The sequence below is a fragment of the Limanda limanda genome, chromosome 21, assembly GCF_963576545.1.
Source record: "Limanda limanda chromosome 21, fLimLim1.1, whole genome shotgun sequence".
Taxonomy (NCBI): Eukaryota; Metazoa; Chordata; class Actinopteri; order Pleuronectiformes; family Pleuronectidae; genus Limanda; species Limanda limanda.
Window position 1 is genome coordinate 1,137,560 of NC_083656.1, and position 25,080 is coordinate 1,162,639.

At 44.0% G+C, this 25,080-nt stretch overlaps 3 protein-coding genes across 4 annotated transcripts in view; all 3 read left to right on the top strand.

Moving 5' to 3' along the window:
* Positions 1–63: 63 nt before the first annotated feature.
* asb3 (ankyrin repeat and SOCS box containing 3) lies at positions 64–4,846 on the top strand. Of its 2 annotated transcripts, none has more exons than XM_061095040.1 (10): positions 64–125; positions 1,393–1,597; positions 2,157–2,330; positions 2,458–2,570; positions 2,654–2,786; positions 2,956–3,133; positions 3,515–3,733; positions 3,836–4,138; positions 4,215–4,348; positions 4,439–4,846. In XM_061095040.1, the coding sequence occupies exons 1-10, from the start codon at positions 123–125 to the stop codon at positions 4,669–4,671; spliced, it is 1,695 nt and encodes a 564-aa protein (XP_060951023.1). In that variant the 5' UTR covers positions 64–122; the 3' UTR covers positions 4,672–4,846. The 2 variants fall into 2 exon arrangements, with proteins under 2 accessions (XP_060951023.1, XP_060951024.1); XM_061095041.1 differs by having other exon boundaries at positions 2,160–2,330.
* A 562-nt stretch (positions 4,847–5,408) lies between these two features.
* On the top strand, positions 5,409–21,928 carry abca5 (ATP-binding cassette, sub-family A (ABC1), member 5). Its single transcript, XM_061094760.1, has 38 exons — positions 5,409–5,518; positions 7,090–7,256; positions 8,336–8,522; positions 8,665–8,838; positions 9,256–9,353; positions 9,591–9,817; positions 9,904–10,045; positions 10,156–10,344; positions 10,642–10,789; positions 10,924–11,101; positions 11,680–11,738; positions 11,978–12,264; positions 12,373–12,492; positions 12,591–12,729; positions 12,823–12,913; positions 13,148–13,287; positions 13,461–13,580; positions 13,673–13,877; positions 14,045–14,211; positions 14,517–14,644; positions 14,760–14,897; positions 14,993–15,106; positions 15,970–16,140; positions 16,223–16,336; positions 16,507–16,644; positions 17,910–17,978; positions 18,080–18,171; positions 18,312–18,435; positions 18,575–18,692; positions 18,790–18,881; positions 18,981–19,156; positions 19,265–19,340; positions 19,639–19,733; positions 19,921–20,040; positions 20,120–20,272; positions 20,447–20,526; positions 20,625–20,680; positions 20,815–21,928. Exons 2-38 carry the CDS (start codon positions 7,134–7,136, stop codon positions 20,953–20,955), a joined length of 4,989 nt encoding a protein of 1,662 aa, XP_060950743.1. The 5' UTR covers positions 5,409–5,518; positions 7,090–7,133; the 3' UTR covers positions 20,956–21,928.
* Positions 21,929–24,369: 2,441 nt separating this feature from the next.
* Positions 24,370–25,080, top strand: part of chmp6b (charged multivesicular body protein 6b) — a 5,937-nt gene continuing 5,226 nt past the window's right edge. Inside the window, exon 1 of the mRNA XM_061094794.1 lies at positions 24,370–24,555. Coding sequence (XP_060950777.1) covers positions 24,493–24,555 — 63 coding nt within the window. The 5' untranslated portion in view covers positions 24,370–24,492. The remainder of the gene's footprint in view (positions 24,556–25,080) is intronic.

Here is a 25,080-nt window from a genome sequence, read left to right on the forward strand (position 1 = left end):
GCCTGATGACGCGTTGTTGTGGTGTGACGTCAGTAAGCTGCGACTCCGGAAGTGACAGTTGACGACACAGAGTGAGGAAACGCTTCTTTCTCCTCAGTGTGTTGAAGCTTTCTGTAAATCTGATGGTAATAATAATGGCGGATCCTTTGTCGCGTTGGCGTCAGATAATGGTTGTGGACCAGGATGGCGTCTGATGATGGATCCTGACTGTGGACCATGACTGTGGACTATAGTGGATCAGGTCTTGATAGTGGATCATGATCCTGCTGCTGACCACAGACTATGATGCAGCAGGACTGCTTCACATACAGTATTATAGTTCTCCTTCCAAATGTTTTCCCCTCATCATTGCTGCTAAAACCTTTCTCCTGATGATGTTCTCCTCTACACATCTGTGTCACTTGTGTCGTCCTGGGAGACGGATCCTCACATGTGTCTCTCTGAGGTTTCTACGTGTCTTCACCTGTTAAAAGGGTTTTTAGTAGTTTGTCCTGACTCTTGTTGAGGGTGAAGGACAGAGGATGTCTCACCATGTTAAAGCTCTATGAGACAAACTGTGATTGGTGAATATGAGCTGTACAAATACAATCTGATTGAAAACCTGATGGATGGAGACATTTAGTTTGATGTTTCGCTCCTGTTCGGATTCTGGTAACTGATACAGATGATTACCACGGAGAAACAACAAAAAGACAAACCTGGATTGATCTGTCCAAAAATCCAAGAGGATTCTCCCTACCCTGTCTAGTGCCCCTGAGCAAGGCACCTTACTCCCCCAACATCTGCTCCCCGGGCGCCGTACATGGCTGCTCACTTGTCCGTAGATAGATAGATAGATAGATAGATAGATAGATAGATAGATAGATAGATAGATAGATAGATAGATAGATAGATAGATAGATAGATAGATAGATAGATAGATAGATAGATAGATAGATAGATAGATAGATAGATAGATAAAGTACTTTATTCATCCCCGAAGGGAAATTAAGTTGTCATAGCAGCCGGTATATTTGAATACAATAAAATACAATACAATACAATAGAATAAAATTTAAAATAAAAGGTAGAAAGAATAAAAAAAAAACAGAAGCACAAGATAAAAATACAATAAAATAGGTAGATAAGGTGCATTGGCAAGATGATGGTAAAAGTACTGATGATATGAGGTTTTGTCCTTATTTTCTATAAAATTTTAATCTGTAATGCTATGAAAAGAACGCCTCGACCATGACTTTCTCTTAAGACGAGCTAAATGTTTCCTGCACCAGATGGTTAAAAGCAGAGGTTACATTTCCCTCCTTGCATGAGTGTGCTTGTGCATGTCTGTGCATGTGTTTGGGACAAATAAATGTATCTTAATCTTAATCTTAACTCCTGTTCCTGTGGCAGATGATGGACTTCACGGAGTGTCACGGAGACACCGTGTCCGGTGTGGCCTCTGCGGCCCGGTCCGGCTGCAGGCGGCGGCTGAGGAGGCTGATCCGCGGCGGCCACAGCCTGGACTGTCGGGACAACCGCGGCTGGGTGGCGCTGCACGAGGCTGCAGCCGCTGGGAGCGCCGGCTGTGTGCAGGAGGTGCTCTCTGCTGCCGGCGGTAAGACCAGGGGCTTCTGTTGGGCTTCTCCTGGTACAAGGGGGATTGCTTTAGTGCAAATCTGAAAGAAACACACAACCATTTCAGGAGTTGTATCGTTGTAGAGGTAACTGATGTTTCACCTCTCACCCAGGTGGTTGCTTCAGTTCCTCAGATATATACCAGGACCTGGATGAATGAGAATCTGCACAATTAGCTGTTCAGAATCTGGGATTGCTGACTAAAATAGCCAATTTTCTTGATAACAGCTGTTCAAAACCTAGATGCACTGATTCTAAAAGAAATGAAAACAGAGAAATGCACCAAATCCTGACGTTTCAGAAGCTATAGTGCCAGAGAATGTCTGGATTTCTTTTAACTGCCACTGAACAAGGTGATTAATGAACCTGTCTCTAAATTGGACCAACTGTGCAAAATGTTTACTACCAGGATTCAAGTTAGTAATCAGCCATCAAAATAATCGACTGAACGATGCCTCCCTCTCTCCTTTGAGTGCTAGTTTATGAATTTGCCTTAAAGTTGAGAAACAACAGTTGAAATGATTCCTTCTGTGTGGAAGCAGGAGGCTCCCCCCGTGGCTGCCGTGCGTATGTGAACTCCCTGACACATGAGGGGGAATCTGCTTGTTACCTGGCAGCACAGCGTGGACACCTGGCGGTGGTCCGACTCCTCCTCAAAGCACATTCCAACATCAACCAGCCAACGAATGACTCGTCCTGTCCTCTGTATGCAGGTACAACATGCGAACAGTATCAAACTAATGTGAATTTGATCCTTTTTTATTTTGTCTTTGGGTTGGTAATGTTAAACTCTTGGATTAATTCTATCTCTAGTATTTATCAGCTTCTAATTTCCTTCAGCCGTAGATGGGGGACACCAGGAGGTTGTGGAACTGCTGGTTGGTGAAGGTGCAGAGGTCAACAGAACACACACTCCGTCATGCTGGACCTGCCTTCATCAAGCTGTTTTCAAGGTTATTGTTAAAATCACAAGCACACACTCGACTCAGTGTGTTGTATCTGAACTAGTAATGAACATAAAGCTTTACTCCCCAAGGGTCACAGTGATATTGTGCGCATTCTGGTTAATGTCTGCCACCTGGAGGCGCTAGACGACCACAATATCTCGCCTCTGTTTGTGGCGGCTCAGTATGGAAAGCAGGAATGCCTTGAAATTCTCATTAATGCAGGTAAATGGTTGTTTTTCCTCATTCCTCTGTAGGTGTACTCATTTATTCATTGATTCAATATGTAGCAATTGACAGCTGCTCTCTCTGCCCCATGTCTCTTAAAACACCAATCAAATAAAAAATAAAATCAATCATAATTGTGTTTGATTTGTTTCTTTTTTGACTCTAGGTGCCAATGTGAACATCCAGGCAGCTGATCTAGCCACGCCCCTGCTGATCGCCTCTCAGGAGGGCCACCAGGCCTGTGTGGACCTGTTGTTGGACCATGGGGCCGATCCTAACAAAGACTGCAGTAATGACTGGCCCCAGTTTCCCATTCATGCTGCTGCTGAGTTTGGTCATATTGGGTACTGCACTTTCTATTTGATGTGTTGTTGGTCAGTACATTAGAGTAAAACCCTGAAAAAGAAGCAGCATCACCGGGTTTTGAACTAATGATTCTTCTCTTTATTGATTTGACAGCTTCAGTATTTTATTGTCTAAGATATTGAGTTAACAGTGATAGAACACAAAGAGGAGAGAAGCAAATTATTTTATTGAGAAGCTGCAACCAAAGAATGTTTGACATGTTTTTTAAATGGTCGCTGAGATGAATCAGATTCCATCGCTTTTGAACTATTTTGTCTCATTGCTGTCATTTAAATGTTTCTGATTCTAAACACATCTTACGGTTGTATGATGATACTGTGTCCATGTTTTTTTAACCTTTTGTAATCCTGTTGATCCAGTGTCCTCAGGAGGCTGATTGCTGTTACGGATCGTGTGTGTGACCGTGATGATAACATGGTAAGTCCTTTGTACGTAGCCATCCACAGCCATCAGAGCAAGTGTGTGGAGCTGCTCTTAAGGGAAGGTTATAGTCCAAATGCCCAAGACTGCACACGAAGCCTGGGCCTCTCTTCCCCACTCTCCTTCGCCTTGTGCCATTCATCCATCCAACCGTACAGGTTTGTAAAGCAGCAGATTGAAACCACTCACTCACTCACTCTAAAAACAAAGAAAATAAAACAGATGTTTAAACCTGTTGATCATGATTAAATCTCTTTCAGTGAATCTGTGAGGTTGCTGGTAGCTGCTGGAGTCCGTTTGGCTGAGGAGACCTGGGTTCATGCCTTGGCCACAGATAAAACAGACCTGCTGGAGCTGATTCTGGAGCACAGATTGATCCCTCGACCCGACACTTTGACCTCACACTGTTCTGTATCGCATCATCCTGGGAAAACTGTGTTAACGCTTCAGGAGCTGAGGGAGCTGATCTGTGTGGCACTCAGCCAGGTACGTCTTGCTGCCTGCTGGCTTCCCCTGCTTCTGAAGGCAGGATTGGAGCCTTCTCTGCTGCTTCAACCACACATGTAAGGTTCTCCACTCACTCGGACACATTTATGGACATTTATCAGAGGGAAGTTCTTGACCAGTGTTCCTTTGTAGGTTGGAACATGCAGACACTGATGCGTTGAACTACCTCCTGCAGTTTGTCAACTGGTCAACTTTGTCTGCTCCTTTAAAACAAATCCTGTTTCAAAGAAAAGTGGAAAAGACCTGGGAACCATTTCCAGATTTTGGTACAATCACAAAATAAATACGTACAAGTTGCTTCTATTCTGTAATAAACTTTAGATGGTAACTATTTTGCTGGTCTTTCCTTCCTCTAGATTCCATTCCCCGTCTTTCTAATATCTGCCGGCTGAAGCTCAGGGCAGTGCTAGGACCAGATCGACTGATGAGGACCAGCGCCGTCCAGCAGCTTCCTGTTCCCTCCCTTCTTCACAGCTTCCTTCAATTTAGGGACGTCCCAGAAGCTTCCCTCTCCCACCCGCCGGCTTCACCACTTTTAGCTCAAATAAGGGTTTTCTTCGATACACACCAACATAGACATGTTCTATAACCCCCAGTTTTTACCTCTATGTTGCTTCAAGGTTGTCAAAATCATCCTGATTCTCACAGTTTCACGCACACTTACATTCAAACTGCTCTATGTAAATATATTGAGATAACAATGTTTTCTTTTAAACCGATGTTGCCTTAAGTTGTTATAAATGTTTAAGACTGAAATAAATACTTTGTCCAAAGTCTCTTCCTCAAAATGTATGATTATCTCCAAAAGAGAACAGTAGATTCTCCTTCAGTGGAAAAGCAGCATTGTGAAGCTTTAAAGGTTTTTGTTCCAACATTGTTTCCAGTGTGAGTGAGTAGCGACATCATGGGCCTAGCACTGACTGAAATCCCTCTTAGAACCAACCTTACTTCATTTTAAATCTTTATTTGACATAATTTAATGTCATAATAATAATAAAGCTATGCCTCCACAGCTTTAAAAGGAGAAGAGTATGATGACACATCTAGATATCATTGAAATAATTAATAACTTCAAAATTTGCCTTAAATCTTTGGATGGTGATAAAGTTTCTCAAAATTTAATCGTGAAGATAAGATGTCTCATTTGTTGTTTTTTAATAACCAGATTAATACCAAGACTGTAATGACCAGCTTCAACCAGAGGGGCGGTCTGTTGCTATATAATAGTGGCCGACTGCCGTGAAACAGCGTAGCAGAAGAAAAGGAGGCCGCTGATTGGTCGGCGCCACCCTCTCTGTGTTCTGTGTTTGACAGCCGGAAGTAGCGACGGTAGAAACAAGTCGATCCCGGAGGTTCATTGACTTTAAACCACATTTGAAGAAGAGGATATGGATATACATAAGGATATAAGGATATGTCTTAATGTTTCATAATCCGTGAGTTGATGAAATCCACACGTTTCTCTGTGCATGTGGGTTTTCTGGGGGATTCTGGCCCATGTTGCTGTAGCCTGCTAGCATGGTTAGCATGGTTAGCTGCAGGGGAACTAGCTTCTGATTTCTGTCTTTTTAGCTGAAAACGCTTTTTCCAGTTCAGAGCCAAAACGACACAAAGAGCCCTGTCTGAAAGAGGGATGGTCATTGGAAGATTTATATTTACAAAACAATCATTGGGCTACTGCCACTATATCTCTCCTCTCTCATCAGCTGGAACTGTAATACCCACACTACCCGCTCCCAGAGCTGGCTTTCATTATACCTGCCTCTTGTTAACACCAACCTGGGGAAGACAGCTTTCTGTTATAAGGAACCCTACATTTGGAATGAGGTCCAAAGATCTTTAAAGTTGTGCTCATTTGTTTCATTGACGGAGTTCTGGAGTCTGGTCTCATGAACATCTGACTTCTCCTGCAGTGACTGTAACTGCTGGTTGACTTGGCCATAATATTGTATTGACGAATTGTTTTATACCTTGTATTACTGTGTGTATATATATATATGCATATTTATTTCATTCATATTTATTCAATGTATTAACTTTTAATGTATCAACTTTTTTATTGTACCCTCAGCACCATTGTAAATGAGGGTCTTATCCCTCAATGTGTCTTCCGAGGCTTAAATAAATAAATATTCAATCAATCAAAAAATTCAAAGAGCCAACACAAACTAACGTCAGCTTTCTGTCCGTGACAACCTGCCACAACCTGCCAGCTAAGCTATGTTAGCATCGCGTTCACTAAAGACGAGTTAACGAACATGCAACATGGTGCAGGTGTGAGCTCAGCTTCACTGGGAGCTGCTCTGAACTCATGGATGCTCCACTGGTCTTAATGGGAAACGCTGCAGCCTGTTTCCTTCCTGAGCTGTCCAATCTATTTGTTAATAGCAGGTGTCAACATCCACTTTATGCAGATTATTGGATATTAATTAATACAAATGAAGAGACTGAACTCATGCATCCAACGGACGGAAGTAGGTTTTCTAAGTCATCTGTGAACTTGTTCTGCTTTTACTTTGGTGTTTACATGAAGCTCTCCAGGGTCACATTACTGTAGAAACCCAATCCAAGCAATGATAGAAGTATGGGATTTCTGTTATTAAAATACTAATGGACATACAGTATAGGACTGCAACTATAAGTCTGTATGACAAGAATAACACTCAGAAGAAAGCACAGCGACTATAATATTATTATTATATATTATATTAATGATAATTCGAATTATTATTTTCTTAGCTAAGTATTTGTTTATAACATTTTAGTAAATGGTGTAAAATTACTATTTATAATTGTTCACAGCCCATGTTGATATATTCAATTAGCTTGTTTTATCTGAGAGAGCCCAACACATTCAGTTTACTCTCATGCTATACTAGTTCAGATTCTTGAACCAGGTGATGAAGACAAACCTAAATCATGAGTCGTTCATCAAATTGCAGATTCGTTTTCTGTCGATTGAGCCGTTTATCAACCCACGCTTGTTTTCTTCCTCTTTGACTTGCAGCTGAGGCCAGCATTAGGCAGAGTTCTCGTCCGCACGTCTTTCAGATGAGGCATGCTGGAAGTATGCAGCCCATGTACAGAAGAGATGCTGGAGTCTGGCACCAAACAAGAAGTCTTCTCTACAAGAATCTGCTCATCAAGTGGAGGACCAAACAACAGAGTCTTCAGGTGCTTACTGTTCAGCAGACTGGTGTGAGAGCTTGTTCTGCTCAGCTCAGTGTGTGACTGTTGTCTTGATGTTTCACGATTAGTTTGAAATCGAAGCCGGTTTCATGCATGATGTCATTTAAAATGAGAACTTAATATAGATAATCAAAATGATTAAATGAACAGACAGATTTTTGTGTACTGTCATTATTATTCTGACAGTTTAAACTTTTAGAACTGACAACTGCATACATGTTTCACACGCTGGCATGGTCCACATTCTGTCTAGATCTCTGAGGAAGCTCTCTGTGGTTATTGCAGTGGAACCTCTTCCACTGTTAAAACACTTGGTGTGGTTTTGCTGTCGTGAGTTTGTTTGCTGAGCGTCAGTAAAGATGTGACTGCTCCAGTGCATAAACAAACCACAATTGAATCTTAATGCCCATTTTATGAAATAAACATTGATGTTTCTTCTTCCCCTTTTTAAATTCTCTCTTGGCCATACATTATTCATTTGGTTTCAAGTTGCACTGATGCATTTGTAATGTCTCTGTGTCTCAACAGTTGGATTGAGGAGTAGCACAGAGAAACCTTCCATAAAATACTGTAGCAAAGTCCAGGGATTACCTGAACTACATTTTGAATAATACCTCCTGTACTTCATGTTTGTTACTGGTTACTGAATCCCTACTTAACCACATGTCCTTTAAACTCTACTTTGTGGGTTTCACCTCATTTGCCTTGGAGGCAAAGTGTTGAGTGAGAGTTTAGTTTTGCATACACACAGATCATGTTTTACAATACACAATCTAGATCTCAAGGCAATGAGTCTTATCGCTTCACCTTACTGTGTTGCTTAAGGTCCAGTTGTTGCTTGTTGTTTATGGTTTGAAGGAAAGACAAATGTCTCCTGTCATCTGTTTTACGAGGTCTGATCTGTTCGGTATAGTCCCTGAATAGAGCATCAGTTTGCATTAGAAAATATAATTATTTAAAGTATGTATTACTGACCTATTATCAAATTTGTATTACCATGACGAATTACAGCAAATTATGTTTGGTTTTCTCATCATCTGGTCCATTTTATGTTTTCTGTACAGGAATTGATTTTACCTTTACTACTCTTGGGGCTGCTGATACTCATCAGTACCCTCAATCCTCACGTTTACTATGGAGGCATCAGCACCATGGAGCTGGAGCGGGAGGACCACTTCTTCAAGGGCCTGGGCTACACACCAATCACCAACATCACCACCCACATCATGGAGGAGGTGGCCCATCAGATGCGTACGTGTCTGAGACACATCTTGGTCTTAAAGTTCACATCTACAGTAGAAGACAATCCTGTGTTCTAATCACCCGATCTATATCGATCAGGCTTGAGGACAGAGGAAGTTTGTGATGCTTATCCTCCTCCTTGTGTTTTCAGTCTTGGAGAATAATCTGGAGATGTTTGCTAGCGAGGAGGACCTGGAGAACGCCAGCCTGTACGAGCCTTCCAGCTACGTTGGTGTCGTCTTCATGGACAGCTCTGCCACATCTTACAGACTGCGCTTCCCCTACAACCAGCTGCCTCTGCCCAGCGATTACACAGAATCTATTGGTAAAATTCTGACTCTCTTTTATTTATCTGTTGTGGGAACCTACCAGAGAGATAATCCGACCTTTGATGAGGGAGGCTGTGAATAAACTGAGCTAACGGCTGAAAAACAGCTCAACAGATGCACAATCTCAAACTGGGTCAGAATTTCAATTCACCATTTTGAGAAAGCTGGAAAGACTAAAAGTCTAAGAATGCTCTTATGTCACTAATCCAAAAGCCAGACTTGAACCAAACTATTGCTAATCAGTGGAAAACCATTTGGCTGCTATTGATTGTTCCTGAGGGATGGAACACAGGAACATATTGAAAGACCTTATTTAAGCAAAACAAGGAATGCAAAGAAAGATACAACTGCAAGAACGGAAAATATCTTACATATCATTGTGTGTGTGTGTGTGTGTGCTTGTCCTCTTCTAGCAAACTGTTTCACCAGCTCAGTGAACTGCAGAGCAGCTAACTACTGGTACTCGGGCTTCATCCGCCTCCAGTCTCTGATCGACGCAGCCATCATCCAGGTGAGACATGCAGGAGATGTTCTCTTAACCCACTGGACCTTAAAGAGGGGAAGGTCCTGTGTGCATGAAGCAATGACACAAGACTTTCGCTGATTCCTTTATTCTTTTTCTCATTGACGTTTTCTAGATTTAATGATTAATAATTTAATGGAAGATATCCTTCATTCCATTGATAATGATAATTAGTCGCTGACCGTCCTTAGTTTCACCAGATGATCATCTGGTTTCTGTTTACAGATGCAGACGAAGCGGGCCGTGCGGAGTGAGATGGACCTGAAGGTGGTCATGATGGGTCAACCGGGTTCTGTGGAGGTGCAGAAGTTCCCCCACGCCCTCATCTCCATATACCTGGTCCTGGCCTTCACACCCTTCGTCACCTTCCTCATCGTCAATGTGGCAGCTGAGAAGGAACATCGCCTCAAAGACACCATGACCATGATGGGACTCTACAACACAGCCTTCTGGTAAAAAAACAAGAGGAGAGATCAGTCTCTCTGTTCATGCGTAGAAACTAATCTGTTTGAACCTGTGTGTGGTTGGGGTACAACAGGCTGTCATGGGGCCTCCTGTACGCTGCTCTGGTGACCACCATGTCCTTCCTGATGTCCATCATCGCTACGTACACGGCACTGTTCCCTAACAGTGACTTCTTAGTTATTTTCGGCCTCATCTTCCTCTATGGAATATCATCTGTAAGTACAGCTGCAATCTGTTGAAGAAATAGATTGTAAAACACTGAGTCAGGTTGATCCTGATTCTTATCCATCATCCTTTCTCTCTCATCCTCTCTTCAATCCAACAGATCTTTTTCTCCTTCATGCTGACGCCGTTATTTAAGAAGCCTAAGTTTGCCAGCACAGTGGGCTCCATGCTGACCGTGGTGTTCGGCTGCCTGTCGCTCTTCACCGTGCTGATGAAGGACTTCCCTCAGCCTCTGGTCTGGCTCCTCTGCCTGCTCTCCCCCAGCGCCTTTTCAATTGGCATCGCACAGGTGACCAACTCTCTCAATCACATCCACTCGCCACTCTGCATTTCTTGATTTCTTGGTGTAAAGGTTGTGTAATAATATATCTTATTAGTTTGGGACATTTCTCCATGAATATAAATGGATCTGGCTTCCTGATGTTGTTTCCCTAACTGTAACCTTCAGCTTTCACCAGGGTCCATATCACATGTCAACTTTACTTTCTCTTAGATTAGCTTGTTGATGACATGTATTGGCAGAAGTGTTTGCAGTGTGAAGACAGAGTAACATGGTTTGATGTACATGTGTGTGTCCACATGTCAGGTGGTTTACCTGGAGGCTCAGGGAGACGGAGCTGTGTTTTCGTCCTTGACCAACGGGCCTCACCCTCTGTACGTGCCCCTGATCATGCTGGTTCTGGACTGCATCCTCTATCTTCTGCTGGCTGTTTACCTGGACCAGGTTCTGCCTGGTAACTACACATTCATTGAATATTAAGTCCGCTCTGAAACTGTTGGGCTTCAGTTTACCTGAGGGATCACTTTGTCTTAACATTGTTTGAATACTATTATCATGTGTCATACTTACATTTTGTCTGCTATGCAGGTGAGTATGGAATAAGGAGGTCCCTGGTGTACTTCCTGAAACCGTCCTATTGGTCCAAACGCACAGAGCGCTACGTGGAGGTGAGCTCGGTTTACGACGCGGAGGTGAACGGCGCTCCTGGTGTGGACGAGTCGGTCGAGCCTATTTCACCTGAGTTCAGAGGGAAAGAAGCCATTCGGTAAAAAACTTGCATAGCTGCATTAAAAGTTACATTTTATATTTGCAGTCTGTTACAAAAAGTGCTTCTGAGAAATGCAGCTTGTTACACTGCTCGTGGGTAACTACAGTACAGGCTATTTGTATCCATGTTTATCAATCTTTGTCTGAAATAACAATCTAAAACACACAGGATTAACACTTTCATATGAACATCTGGCAACATTTAAGGCTTTAAATGTTTCCAGGAAGAATTCTGTTGCTCTGTCTCAATTCGGTGTCTGCATCCTTCAAAGGGGCAACTTCGTAACTATCGTAATAATATGATCAAAATAAAGATGCCTGTGGAGGATGTGTTTCACGGAGCCTTGAAGTGCGACGGCCTTGTCCCGACGCTGTGACTCAGCAGGTTTTCAAATGCAGCTTTCAAAGGATGCAATCCCTTAATCCAGACACAGTGTCGAGCTCAGTTAAAGAGGGAAATGTTGCCAGACTCCACTGGCTGAAGACGGAGCCTGTGAGACCTGCCTGTAACGTGACAGCTTCCATTGACTCTAACTCTTAGTTCTGCTTTGTTTTTACTTGATCAATGTCTGGCAGCATCAATAACATCCACAAAGTGTATAAAGAGAAGGACAACGTGGTGGAGGCTCTGAGAGGTGAGAACACTTTCCTTTCACCAGCTCAGCTCAGAACAGCCCTTAATGTGACTATTCTTTAGATTAAGAAAAATGGTTTAGATAGTGAAGCATGTTGAATCTAATTGACCTCATTACATCAGATCCTGTTTCCTAAACCTACAGCGGACTTACTATATTTTGTTTAGCTGCTCTCTGTGTTATAGTAGCTTATATTTCTAGATTGATTTCATCTTCTCCTTCTTTACATCCTTCCCCAGGTTTGACGTTTGACATCTACGAGGGCCAGATCACGGCTCTACTGGGACACAGCGGGGCTGGAAAGTCCACTCTCATGAACATCCTGTGTGGTATCTGCCCCCCCACCAACGGCTCGGCCACCATCTACGGGTCGCCTGTCGCAGAGATCGCCGATGGGTCCGAAATGAAGCAGCTGGTGGGAATCTGCCCCCAGTTCAACATCATCTTCGACGTGCTGACGGTGGAGGAGCACCTCAGGATATTCGCCGCTATCAAAGGGATCCGACCTGCAGAGATTGACGCAGAGGTAAGGTTATGGGAGACCAGTTCACTGAGAGAAGATCCTCTGTTGGTAATAATGAGTCTTCAACGTCAGGTTGTTCATCCTTGGTGTATATTTCTTTCTCTTTGACAGGTTAACAAAGTTCTGAAGGATCTGGACTTGGAAAAGATCATGTCTGCTCAGGCCAAGAATCTGAGTGGAGGCCAAAAGAGGAAGCTCTCTGTGGGCATCGCCATCCTCGGAGATCCCAAGGTACCTAAAGCTGGAAGTGGACACTTTCCATGTTCTCTGTCTCCATCAGCTTGGGTTCATTCTGAGCTGTTTGCCTCATGATCTTCCTTTTCTGTCAGATCCTGCTCCTGGATGAGCCCACGGCCGGCATGGACCCGTGCTCCAGACACCAGGTGTGGTCGCTGCTGAAGAACCGGCGAGCTGGCAGAGTCACGGTCCTGAGCACACACTACATGGACGAGGCAGACATTCTCGCTGGTGTGAACTTTTTCTGTTACATAACCAACACAGTCCCACAGTCACTTGTCTGTTGTTATGGTTCAACACAGATGCTGCTTCTCTTTTCTCCAGATCGCAAAGCTGTGATCTCTCAGGGACGACTGAAATGTGTCGGCTCCTCCATGTATCTCAAGATCAAGTGTGGTGTTGGATATCATCTCAGGCATGTAGATCCTCCTGGTGAAGCTGGTTGTGTCTCTGCATGTTTCAAACGGGAATGGCCCTTCGATGAACCGCTTACAGATACTCTTACATATTTCTACACATCATGCAATATGAAAAATAAGTTGTTGTCGTGTGAAAACATGTTGTATTTTTTATTTATTATAGAATTTATAGAATATATAGATTATTTTGTTTGAGCTTTAATTGTTTATATGTTTTTCCCCTGTCACAGAATGTCGGTCACTGAGGGATGTGAAGCTGAAAACATCACGTCGTTGGTCGAGCAGAACGTTCCCAAGGCAAAGCTGTCCCAGCAGCATGAAGCAGAGTTGACCTTCACGCTTCCCTTTGAGAGCATGGACACGTTTTCAGGTCAAATCCCACGACACAGAAATATCAGTGGAATTAAATCCCTAGTTTCAGAGAAAACTCTTTAAAGTCAACACAGGAAACCTCATCCAGACTAGAGCTGATAACACTGCAGCTGAGCTTTGACTAACAGCAGTGAACCTGCACCAAGTAACAATTCATGTGTTTTCTTATAGGTTTGTTTTCTGAGTTTGACTCTCAACCCAAACTGGGAATCATCAACTATGGGGTTTCCATGACAACACTGGAGGACGTTTTCCTTCGCCTGGAGGCGGAGGCTGAAGTGGACCAAGCTGGTGAGTGTGTATATAGAAGCAGTGCTGAATATTAATAAAACCCAAATGTATAAATACAAGTATTTATCAGTGTACTTGCTTCATGTGTGCAGATTACAGTGTGTTCAATCGGGAGCAGGCCGAGGACGATTGTGACACCAACGCCTGTGTGGACGACACAGACCAGCGGCTGCTCGCGTTCTCGGACAACAAGTCTGACGTTGTGTCGGGTCACGCTCTGTGGCGGCAGCAGTTCAGCACCGTGGCCTGGCTGCACATGCTCAACATGCACAGAGAGAGGAAGGCCTTCATTTACACGTGAGTGATAAGTGACTATTGGAAAACCAGATCCAGATTCAGGCTGGACAGTGATTCAGAGCTGACACACAGTCTGTGGCAGTGAAGAGAAACTCTGCTGCAGCATCATGAGGAATCTGTCAGTGTGTTTGACCTGTTGTCTCTTCCTTTCATCTTGTCCTTTGCAGTCTGGCCTTGTTCCTGGTGTTTGTTGCTGCGGTGCTCGTCCTGTCTCTGGCCACTGGAAACATCCAGATTCACTCATCAGATCGTCAGTTTCTTCCCATTTACCTCCTCAAGAAGGACCAGTTGCCTCGGAGATACACCACCAGCCTCCTGGTTCAGAACTCCTCTGGTGAGTCAAGACTGCTTCTGTGACCTGGAAGGAAACAAACTGATCTCTGATATTTTGGAGGCTGGTTGTCTATGATGTGTTCTGAAATCATAAACTTATAAACCCTGATACAATTCATCTGTAAAATGTCACATCAATGTTATTGGCCTTCAATACTGACTGATGTCCTACGGTTAAATTACACTCTTAACCACCATTACTCATCTGTCCTGTATGATCATATGAATATCTCTATACATTTGCTTTACTCCCCTCAGTCCAGTTGTTGTGTACTTAGCTGTGTGTTATTTTCCTCCTGTCAACAGACTCTGATATTTCTGACTTTGTCCACAACCTGGAGTCTCAGAACATAAAAGTGGAAATGATGAAACACAGTGACTACATGTCCGCAGCTCCCCACAGCGCCGCCATCAACGTGACGGGATCCAACAAGGTCACTTTGCTGTTGGACAGATGGAATTCACTGTTGTTATCAGACATGATGTGTGGGCGAACCCCTCCTGCACCATGTAACGCTCCCTAACTCTTCATCCTCTCTCTGTTAACAGGGGTTCAGGTACAGCGTTGCGTTCAACAGCACCACAGTCCACTCCTTGCCTATGGCCGTCAATGTTCTGAGCAACGCACTCCTCCGAGGCCTGAATGGAACCGGACCCATCCGAACCTGGACCAAGCCGTTTGATTATGTGAGGATTTAACAGCTAGGAGACAAATCTCATCTTTGCTGTTTCCCTGTATCACTTGAAGATATTTTCAACTTTCCTCCTGTCACGTCCCTCAGCAAATCCCTGACGCCACGTCCTACGCTCTGGTGTACATTGAGGCCATCATACTGGGAATGCTGGCAGCTGGAATGCCTGCGTATTTTGCAATGGACCACACTCGAGACCGAGAGGTAACCAGTTAACCAGTAGTTTGTTTGTAGAGCTCCTCCCAGCTTGGACACACAATGACATGTCAGATAATGTTCCACTCTGATCTACCACTGACATTCTTAGGTCAGCTTCAGCTCAGTTAACCGTTGTTTTTGTGGCATATTGCTGAAGAGTCAGAGACGTAGACCAGCAGGACACATGAGGTGAGAGAGAAGAAGCTTTGAGACAGACTCACAGTTAGTATGTTGTTAGTGAGATGTTAGTGCCTCAGAGCTCAGTCACACCAGGATTCATAAGAGCAACATTTCAAGATTGAACTATTCAAATCAGTGGATTCAGTTTGGACACAAAGATAAATCTTCAACTTTGAATTGAAAAATAATTTTCTTGACCAATCACAAAGTGTTTAGCACAAAACAGCTTTGAATCCCCGTCCTCCGCTGGAGCATAAACTACAGCTCGAAGGAGTGCTGTGTGTTTTGCAGTCAGTGGAGACACAGAAAAGAAATGAGTTGGTTTCAGATGAACTGTGTCGACTCTCTTGTCCGGGAGTTAAAGCCCCTTGTTCTTCTCTTCCTGGTGCAGACGCCGACTCAGCACAATCCCCAAGTCGGGCTCTTCCCCGGTTGTAGAGCAGATAGAAAGTGTTTATCCTGTTACTCCTGGTTTATCCTGATTCCGATCAACAGACGTTATTATTATTATTATTATTATTAATATTTGTATTAAACACTATGCAGCTTTTCATCTTAAACCAGCAGCTTGATTAAAATAAATGTGATGGTTGAGTGAGTGTGAACATGGAGAATGTTTCCTGTTTTATTCACACTCCTTGTTGAGGAGAAGTCAGATTTTTTACATTTGCCTGTTTTGTCCTCTTCAGATCAAGTGTCGCTCAACTCTGCGAATCTCTGGTCTGGTACCATCGGCGTACTGGTGCGGCCAGGCAGCGGTGGACATCCCCTTCTACTACCTCATCCTGTCCTTCATGAGCATCATCCTCTTCTCCTTCCACACCGGCAGCCTGCTCACCTCCAGCAACCTCACCGCTGTGGTTCGTACTGTGGCATCGAACCCCGGCTCTCCAGCACAGAAACCATATTCCTGTGGAGTCACGTCTCCTCTCCTCTCTCCAGGTCCTGTGTATCGTTGGCTTCGGTCCGGCCATGATCCTCTTCACCTATGTGTTTTCTTTTGGCTTCGCCCGAGTCCAGAGCAACAGGGATTTCTTCTCTGTCATCTCCATGATGGTGAGAAACATATATGAAAATGATGAAGTGAATATTCAGATTAACCTTCAGTTTCTTATTCTCACCGACACAATGTTATAATGTGACTCTCGTTGTGGATGTTGGTCAGTGTTATCACTGGAGTCACATGCTGGTTTTCTTTATCACTAAGTGGGTGACTTGTGCTTCAGGTGTGTGTTGTATCAGCCTCGTTGGTTCAGTTGTCGTTTGTGAATGACAACCTGGGACTGACCAGGAACCTGCACAACATCCTGTGCTTCTTCAACCCTCTGTACCCTCTCATGGGCTGCCTCAACTGCATCACTAAGGTGGGAACACAACAACAACACTCACTTCTCTACATGTGTTTGTTTGTCTGTGGTTTTGTCTTTCAACTTGGGATTAAAACATTAGTAGTAGGGATGAGCGAGTACAGCATTATCTGTATCTGTATCTGTTAACCATATGAATTATCCGTATCCGTATCCGTACTCGGAGTGGGCGGGGCCTAACCCGGAAGTGGGTGTGGTTTAACCCGGAAGTGGGCTGGTTCAACATTACTTTCTTTTTTAACTTTGACATTTTTTTATGATTTTTTTATTTTTATTTTTTTAAATTTATTTCCACACCAGGTGTGTGTGTGTGTGTGTTTGTGTGTGTGTGTGTGAGTGTGTGTGTGTGAGTGAGATGCGAGGGACGTTCACTGTCTCCCGGAGAAATGAACACTCTGTGTTTTTAGTATAGAAATACGTGAATTATATTCGTTCACAAGTCATACAGACTGGTTTTGTTATTTTCACTTTACATTAACACTTAAAGTTTAGTGCAGTGTAATTGTTTGCCGTGATAATTAAATGCCAGTGTGATAATAAATGACAATTTCAAACCATACAAACTGTCATGTTGTACTGTATTTAATAGAGGTTTACTTTACTGTAAATTAAGTGTAAATGTAAAGTGAAAATAACAAAACCAGTCATTATGACTTGTGAACAAATATAATTCACGTCTTTCTATACTAAAAAACACAGAGTGTTCATTTCTCCGGGAGACAGTGAACGTCCCTCGCATCTCACTCATCAAGACTCGTACCCGAAGACCCAGTCGGGAAATGAACGAATCATTTCTGCTTCCTTGACTGAGCCTATGGAACAGTCCCGATGCGCAGTGAACCTGAGTGACTGAGAGACAGAGAGCTGTTCTGTGAGTGAGTGAGCAGAGCCGTGTGTGACGGGAGGAGCTGTGACGCTGTGTGAGGATTTTCATTCAGTCCGAGCACAGATAATGACTCCGATTACTCGTGTTATAATCGTACTCGGCAAAAGTGCATTATCCGTACCGGATGGCTCATCTCTAATAAGTAGACATGTCAGAGTTCGAGAGCGCTGGTGGAAACAAGTGGAACTTAAGCTTAAGAACCAGATGTATTCCTCAGGAGTTGGTGCTGATCTGTCATTTGTATCTTAATGTGTAGTAGAAATATAAAAATACTATCTCTTTACAAATACAACTAGAAAAGCTCCCAGAAGAGTTCAGACTTCAGCCAGTGCCCAACGGTCCCTTTTAGATTCAATCAGTTTCTCACCGTTTACAGGCGACGTTCCTTCCTCTTCTCTACGAGAAGAACTTCTTGTGGAAGAACCTGCTCATTGCGGTTCTAGCTGTAAGTTTTTCACTAACAATCATTTCATGCCCAAAACTTTGATACCACAATGTCCAGGTTGGTTTTCAGCCATGAATCTGTGTGTGTGTTCTTGTGCTCAGCCTTATCTCCAGATCATCCTGCTGCTTTTCGTGCTCCGCTGGCTGGAGATCCGTCACGGAGGCAGGACGATGAAGAATGATCAGTACTGCAGGTGATGAGCAGATTTCAGATCATGGCTCCAATTACAGGAAGCCCCAGTATCTTTAAACACTGATGCTTTCAGGAAAAGTTTTCACATCTTAATTGTTTGTCAAGAGGCCAAACGTGAAGTTTTTATTGAACCATTCCCAGGATCTCGTCCAAGTCAAAGCCCAAAGTGGAGAAGAACCCAGAAGAAGGTCAGAACGAGGACGAGGACGTTCAGATGGAGAAGGCCCGAGTGAAGGAGGCTCTCACCTGTCAGTCCTGTGAGGAGGTGAGGGTCTCTTCTTCCGTCTCAGCAGAATAAGAAGCTGTAAAACATGTCATAGTTTTTACATAGTGAGCTTGAGAACATTTACAAACGAATCATTGAAGACGAGTTGATTTAGAGTCTCTTCTCTGTGTCTCCTCAGAAACCAGCTGTGGTGGTGAGTAACCTGAGGAAACAGTACAAAGGCAGAAGAGAAGGCTTTTCCCTCAACAAGTCGAGGAAGGTGGCCACGAAGAACGTCTCCTTCTGCGTTCGAAAAGGTACACGGGTGGTTTCCATGGTGACACTGCTGTATAAAACCCAGAGTGGCTGTGTGGAAGCTTCTTGAACATCGCTGCTTGACGTGTGTTCCTTCAGGGGAGGTTCTCGGACTGTTGGGCCCCAACGGAGCAGGAAAGAGCACCATCATGCACATGTTGGCCGGGGACACGGACCCAACAGCCGGCCAGGTACGGAACAGATACTGTGAAGTACTGAGAAGAAAGATTCACACATTACACCGAGTCACAGAGCTACTGGTTAGCTGACGGTCTGTTTCCTGTGTCCAGGTGCTGATGGGGGACTACAGCACTGAGTTCCGTCCCGTGGACAATCCTCTGGAGCACGTGGGCTACTGTCCCCAGGTGAACCCTCTGTGGCCGAGGATCACTCTGCAGGAGCACCTGGAGATCTACGCTGCCGTCAAGGGCCTGAGAGGACAGGACGTGCCGGGGATCATCAAACGGTACGTCCAGCTCCTCGTCACCCCGGCTCCACAGACCTCTTCTTCGTGTCTTCTATGAGAACCAGAGCAACCAGTTCCTGACGGTTGTTGTGTGACTCTTGTTGTCAGGGTGGTGAATGCTCTGGAGCTGAAGGACCACATGAACAAACAAGCCAAGAGCCTGTCAGCAGGACTCAAGAGGAAGGTGAGAGCCCAGTGTGGAGCTGTACCAGACCTAAACTCCGCCCACCTCTTCCCAGAAGCCTCAGCTCCATCTTCATTACCCCCCCCCTGTCCATCTCCTGCTCCATCCTCCCATCACTCACAAAGAAGAAACTCCTTCACCCCTGACCTGTGACAACACAGTAGAGACAGAGAGTGTCATCCCCTGAGGATTTCACATGTTAAGAAACCAGAAACAAACTCTAGTTTCTAGTGAAGCACATTCAATGCTGAGTTGTTTCTTCCTGTTTGACCTTCACTGGTTTCTTGTCTGTTCCCAGTTGTGCTTTGCTTTGAGCATGATCGGGAATCCTCAGATCGTGTTACTGGATGAGCCGTCGTCAGGGATGGACCCCAAGTCCAAGCAGCGCATGTGGTGAGACCATCAGAGCCGTAGAATGAGAACTTCTTGACTTTGTATTTCTAGATTCCAATGTGTTCGGGGCTGAATTTCAGGTTTTCTTGTCCCAGCCACAATATTCATGTCTTATTTTTCCAGTGTAATGATCTCTGTAAAGATGATTTCATTGTTTCACTTGACGACACGTGTCTCCGTTGTGCAGGAGAGCCATACGAGCTGCGTTCAAGAACCGCCAGCGAGGAGCCGTCCTCACCACGCACTACATGGAGGAGGCCGAGGCCGTGTGCGACCGCGTGGCCATCATGGTTTCTGGGCAGCTGAGGTTCGTGCTCGCAGCTTCGTGGTGAAACGGGAGGAGACGTTCAGGCAGTGAAGCTCTGTTCATGTTCGTTTGTTTCCAGATGTATCGGCTCCATCCAACATCTGAAAGGGAAATACGGTCGAGGTTACAGTTTGGAGGTGAAACTCCGAGAGGAGCTGACGGGGCTCCAGCAGGTGGCGCTGCTGCACAAAGAGATTCTCAGAATCTTCCCTCACGCCGCCCGACAGGAGAGGTGAGACCTGACTGTGTGTGTGTCTGTGTGTGTGTGTGTGTGTGTTTGTTTGTTTGTATGTGTGTGTGTGTGTGTTTGTATCTTTGTGAGCTGAACCCAGTTTGTGTCACTTGTTTATCACTGAGTGTAAAATCACACACACTTAATTCATGTTAACGTTGACTTCCTGTGCAGCTTTGCTACTCTGATGGTTTATAAGATCCCCACAGAGGACGTCACGTCACTGGCCGAGTCTTTCTCTCAGTTAGAAAGCGGTGAGTCACTGCTGCACACACACACACACACACACACACACACACACACACACACACACACTGTAACTTCTAACTCATTCAATGTCTTTTCTCTTCAGCCAAGCAAATGTTCAACTTTGAAGAATACAACTTCTCCCAGTCGACCTTAGAGCAGGTAACTGGTTTATTCAAATACAGATTTTAATACATTTGACTTGAAATAATCCTTCGATTTATATCAACTTTATTTAAGCTTTATAAATGTCCGACCTGACACTTCTCCTCTTCCTCTGGTTCTCGGTCCTCCAGGTGTTCATGGAGTTTGCCAAGGAGCAGGAGAACGAGGAGGACGAGGTGGGCTCGCTCAGCACGACCTTCCAGTGGCAGCGGCTGCGTCAGGACGGACCCGTCTCGGCCAATCACACGGACAGCATCGTGCACCAGCTGTGAGCCGGCTGCGGTCTGACCAGGACTCACCGACCCCGTCCCGCCAGGCCTCAGAGCCTGAGGGCTCACGCCAGCACTCGCCCGCTCCACGCACGCCGACCCCCAGCGCCCTCCACGGACCGGGACAGACCTGCTGGGGGCGCCACACCGGGACTGTGTGTGTGTGTCTTTGGGCTCTGGGCTGTCCCGGCTTCTTCCTGTGGGTCTGAGGTGAGCATGTGTGTAACCCTCGTCCACCGGTGCGGTTCTTCCTCCACACGCCGACGCGACACCTCCTCCTCTTCCTGACGGTGTTTTTAAATCTTCACAGGGAGTCAGTCAATGGAAAAATATCTATATAATATATGAATATTTATGCTTTGTAACCCTCTCCGTCCGTTGTCGTCTGTCGGAGGCGTTGCAGTGAGTGAGTGAGTGTTTTGTGTGTTGTGTTTGTGAAACAGTTTTGAAGCACCACCAGAAATGGGATCCATCCACAATTGTACCAAAGCAGCACTTGTCTGAACCACACACTCACACAAGTCCGCACACATCCACTGACAAGTGCTTTGGTTTTTTAGTGTCGGTAGCATGTGCGTTAATAGTTTGCGTAAATAAACTTGATGTGGGGCAGTGAATTAAAAGAGTTGAAACACTGGAGAGGAGACGCTCGTCCTGCAGAGTCGTGAGAGACCTGAGTCACAGAACGTTTTCATTCCTGAGGCTGAAGACGGAATTCTCTGGTTTGTTTCGTCCACGTTGAAACGTCCTCGTCCTCCAGGAGAGTCTCAGCGTCTCGCCCACGTGGAGGTTGATCGTTGAAGTGTTGCAGACGGATGTTTGGGTTTCAGACTCTTCGCCCTGTGGTCTCCTCTCGTAGGAGACGTGTAACCACGGTGATGAGGGGCGGAGCTTGTTGAAACATTGTTTATCTCCCGGCAAGTTTTTAGAGGATTTTTGATCAAACAGATTTGAATGTATTTGATTGAGGTGGGGGGGGGGGGGGGGGTTGTCACTGGGCTCTTGTGAGCTGCTGTTTCACTTTGAATCACGCAGCAGGGTGTTAACTATCTAACCTGTTCTGTGTGTATGAGTGTGTGTGTTTTCTGTGTTGTGTATTTACTGTGTGTAGCTGCAGAATCGTAGTCTTTATACAAGCTGGTGCGATGTTGGTTCAAACCGTCAAATTGTAATTTTCTCATGACGTTCAGGCGAGAGGACGACGAGGTGAAGGGAATCTTAGACGCTTTTATTTTGAAGCATCGGTTCTGTGACTCAGCACTTTGAGGTTTGTTGCGATGATCGGATCAAAGTAAAGTTTGAGAACTCGAGACGCTCGAGGTTTTATTTTAACGTCAGGTGAAGGATTTATATTTGATTTCTATTTTTTAAAACATGGGTTTTATCTGATGAGTCATCATTTCCCAGGGGGTGATGATTATTATTATTAATATGATTAGTATGATTCTTATTATGAGTATTATTATTTGAAGAGATTAGTTTGGCGCTGATCGACTTTCCAAGCATACACTACAGACACACTACAGACACACTACACACTACAGACACACTATGAACACACTACAGACACACTATGAACACACTACAGACACACTATGAACACACCACAGACACGCTACATTAACTAAAGACCAAGTAAAGCATTGATATTTGCAGTTGTGGGTAATTTGTCTTTTTTAAATGTGAGACTTTATTTGACGTGTTTAGTTTTTGCACATTAAAAAAAAGTGAAACACTGGCCTCACATGTATTTACACACAAACATATGTTTAATCTTTGATCTCTCCATGAAGAATCACGTTGACGTATTTAACATTCATGTGAATGTTGTGTGGATCAGTTTCAGTCTCATGTCGCCATCTAAAGAAGAAACTGAATATTAAACTCTGCGGCTCGATGGCTTCGGTCGATCGGCGCTGAAGGTGGAGCCGGTTACGTGTTTTTTTCCTGGTGTTGGTTGAGTTGAACTATTTCTGGGAAATTTTATAACCGTTCTTTCTATTATGCAATCTTTGTAAGATGATGTGTGCACTGATTATATTTTTGAAATACTGTGGTTTAGCTGTTTCCCTCACGTCTGAACGGACACTCGTCATTATTGTATTTGACCTTTTCATGAATAAATGTTGATCCGGATTATTTGTCTTTTGTTTGATGGACATAATGAAGATGGAAGTATTGACTTGCTGTTGTGCTTTATTTTTAGCACATTATAAATATAATGAAAGAAGGAAATATAAACGGTTTCACTGTGATTTTACACGTGTTGAACACTTAACTAACACCTGCAGCGTTATTCATATATAAATTCTGTCTGCAAAGTGTTTTTATTTACATTTGACATTTTACAACATGTAAATTCAGTCTATTTAAATAAAAACATTATTTAACGTTTAAGAAGAGATCGAAAATGTTATATTTTGAAATTCTTAAACGGAAGTGTAACTATGCATATCAGCCTCAACGTGCCTGTGTGTGATTTTGTCCCTGTGCTGCCACCGGGTGGCCACATGGTGTAACTACATCACTGTTTACTTCCTGTTGTTTCTGACCTGATGCTAATTTAAAACGTGTACTGCCCCCCCGTGGACACAAAGTGAAACTGCTATACCTCAGTAAAGTTCGCGTTAATGCAGATGTTATTTATACTTCCGCTAAAATCTTTCAAAATACAGCGAGCAAACTAAATCAATCTGAAATAAAACTGAAAATAGATATGATCATAATTATTTTCACAGTTTCACTGTAAATAAATGAAATACAGAGAAATAAATTAAACTAATAATGGAATTAGTACATTATATCTGAGAGAGCATTAAAAGTTCTCAACAGTCCTCCACTGTTTCATATACATGGGGGGGGGGGTTTACTGCCCTCGAGTTTTATAAATGAAAAATTGCTATATATAAAAAAACTTTTTTTGTAAATAAAATCAAATAAATATATAATAACTTGTAATTTCTTCAAGAGTCCAAAGTTCGTTTTAATTTTTTCACTAAAGACAAAAAGGAATACAAATAATAAACACAAATCAGGAAGGAATATAATTTGACTAACGATCAAAACGATTACTTCCTTTTCAGGGAATTATTCTGAAAGTGCTCACCGGAAATGTAGCATCGTCCTATTAACGTTGACCTGAAGCGGTGTTGCAGTTCTTCTTGTCGCCACATGAGGGCAGCAGTGAGTAGTGAACCCATGGTTATTCTGATTAAAACTCGTTAAAAATCCAGACTTAAGACACAAGATTTAAAGTTTCAGCTTGATTTAAATGTAATAAATTAAATATGTGAAGCTGTTTTTAAAGAGCTCTGTGAATGGTTGCGTGCTTCCGGTCGTGGGTGTGGCCGCTGACAGAGTTGTCCGGTCGTGGGTGTGGCCTCGTACAGAGTTCTTCCGGTCGTGGGTGTGGCCTGTGACAGGGTAATGGTGGCTTCTCGTCCCACTTGAGCCTCACGCAGCTGACGGGACGGATCTCGGCTCCTGAGCCTCAACGAGCTCCCGGGGATCGAACCTGTGAACGTGTGATGCTTCGTCACGATGGGAAACATCTTTGGGAAGAAGAAGGTGACCCGCGTGACGGAGCAGGACAAGGCCATTCTGGTGAGTCACGGTTAGCATTAGCATCGGCTAACTGTCAAACTGCGTTAGGAAATGTGTCGTTTTAACTCCTCGGCTCAGCGCAAACTACAAACACACACTTTGAACAACACAACGTCCACACGTCACACACAGTGAAGAGCTCTTCTTCTGTTCGGCGCAACTTTCTGTGTACTTACAACTTTATATAAACTTTATTATCTCACATGAAACCTGCCTCTGCAACCAGAGCCACAGCCTCATTGAAATGTTTTATTACTGGTGTTGTGTGTAGGTTTAAAAGTTAATTTTAATGTTTTACTGATGGAGTTCTGTTGGAGCAGCTCAGGCTGATCCACTGTAGTTACACCAGAGTAAAGCTGCTCAGGAGGAAGCTGCTGGTTTGTTATTAATAACCAGTGGTGTATAAAGTACTTGAAAGCCATACTTGAGTAAAAGTACAGATATCTGACCTGAAAGTGACTTCGGTAAAAGTAGAAGTCACCCGTCAGAAAATGACTTGAGTAAAAGTCTTAAAGTAGCTCATCT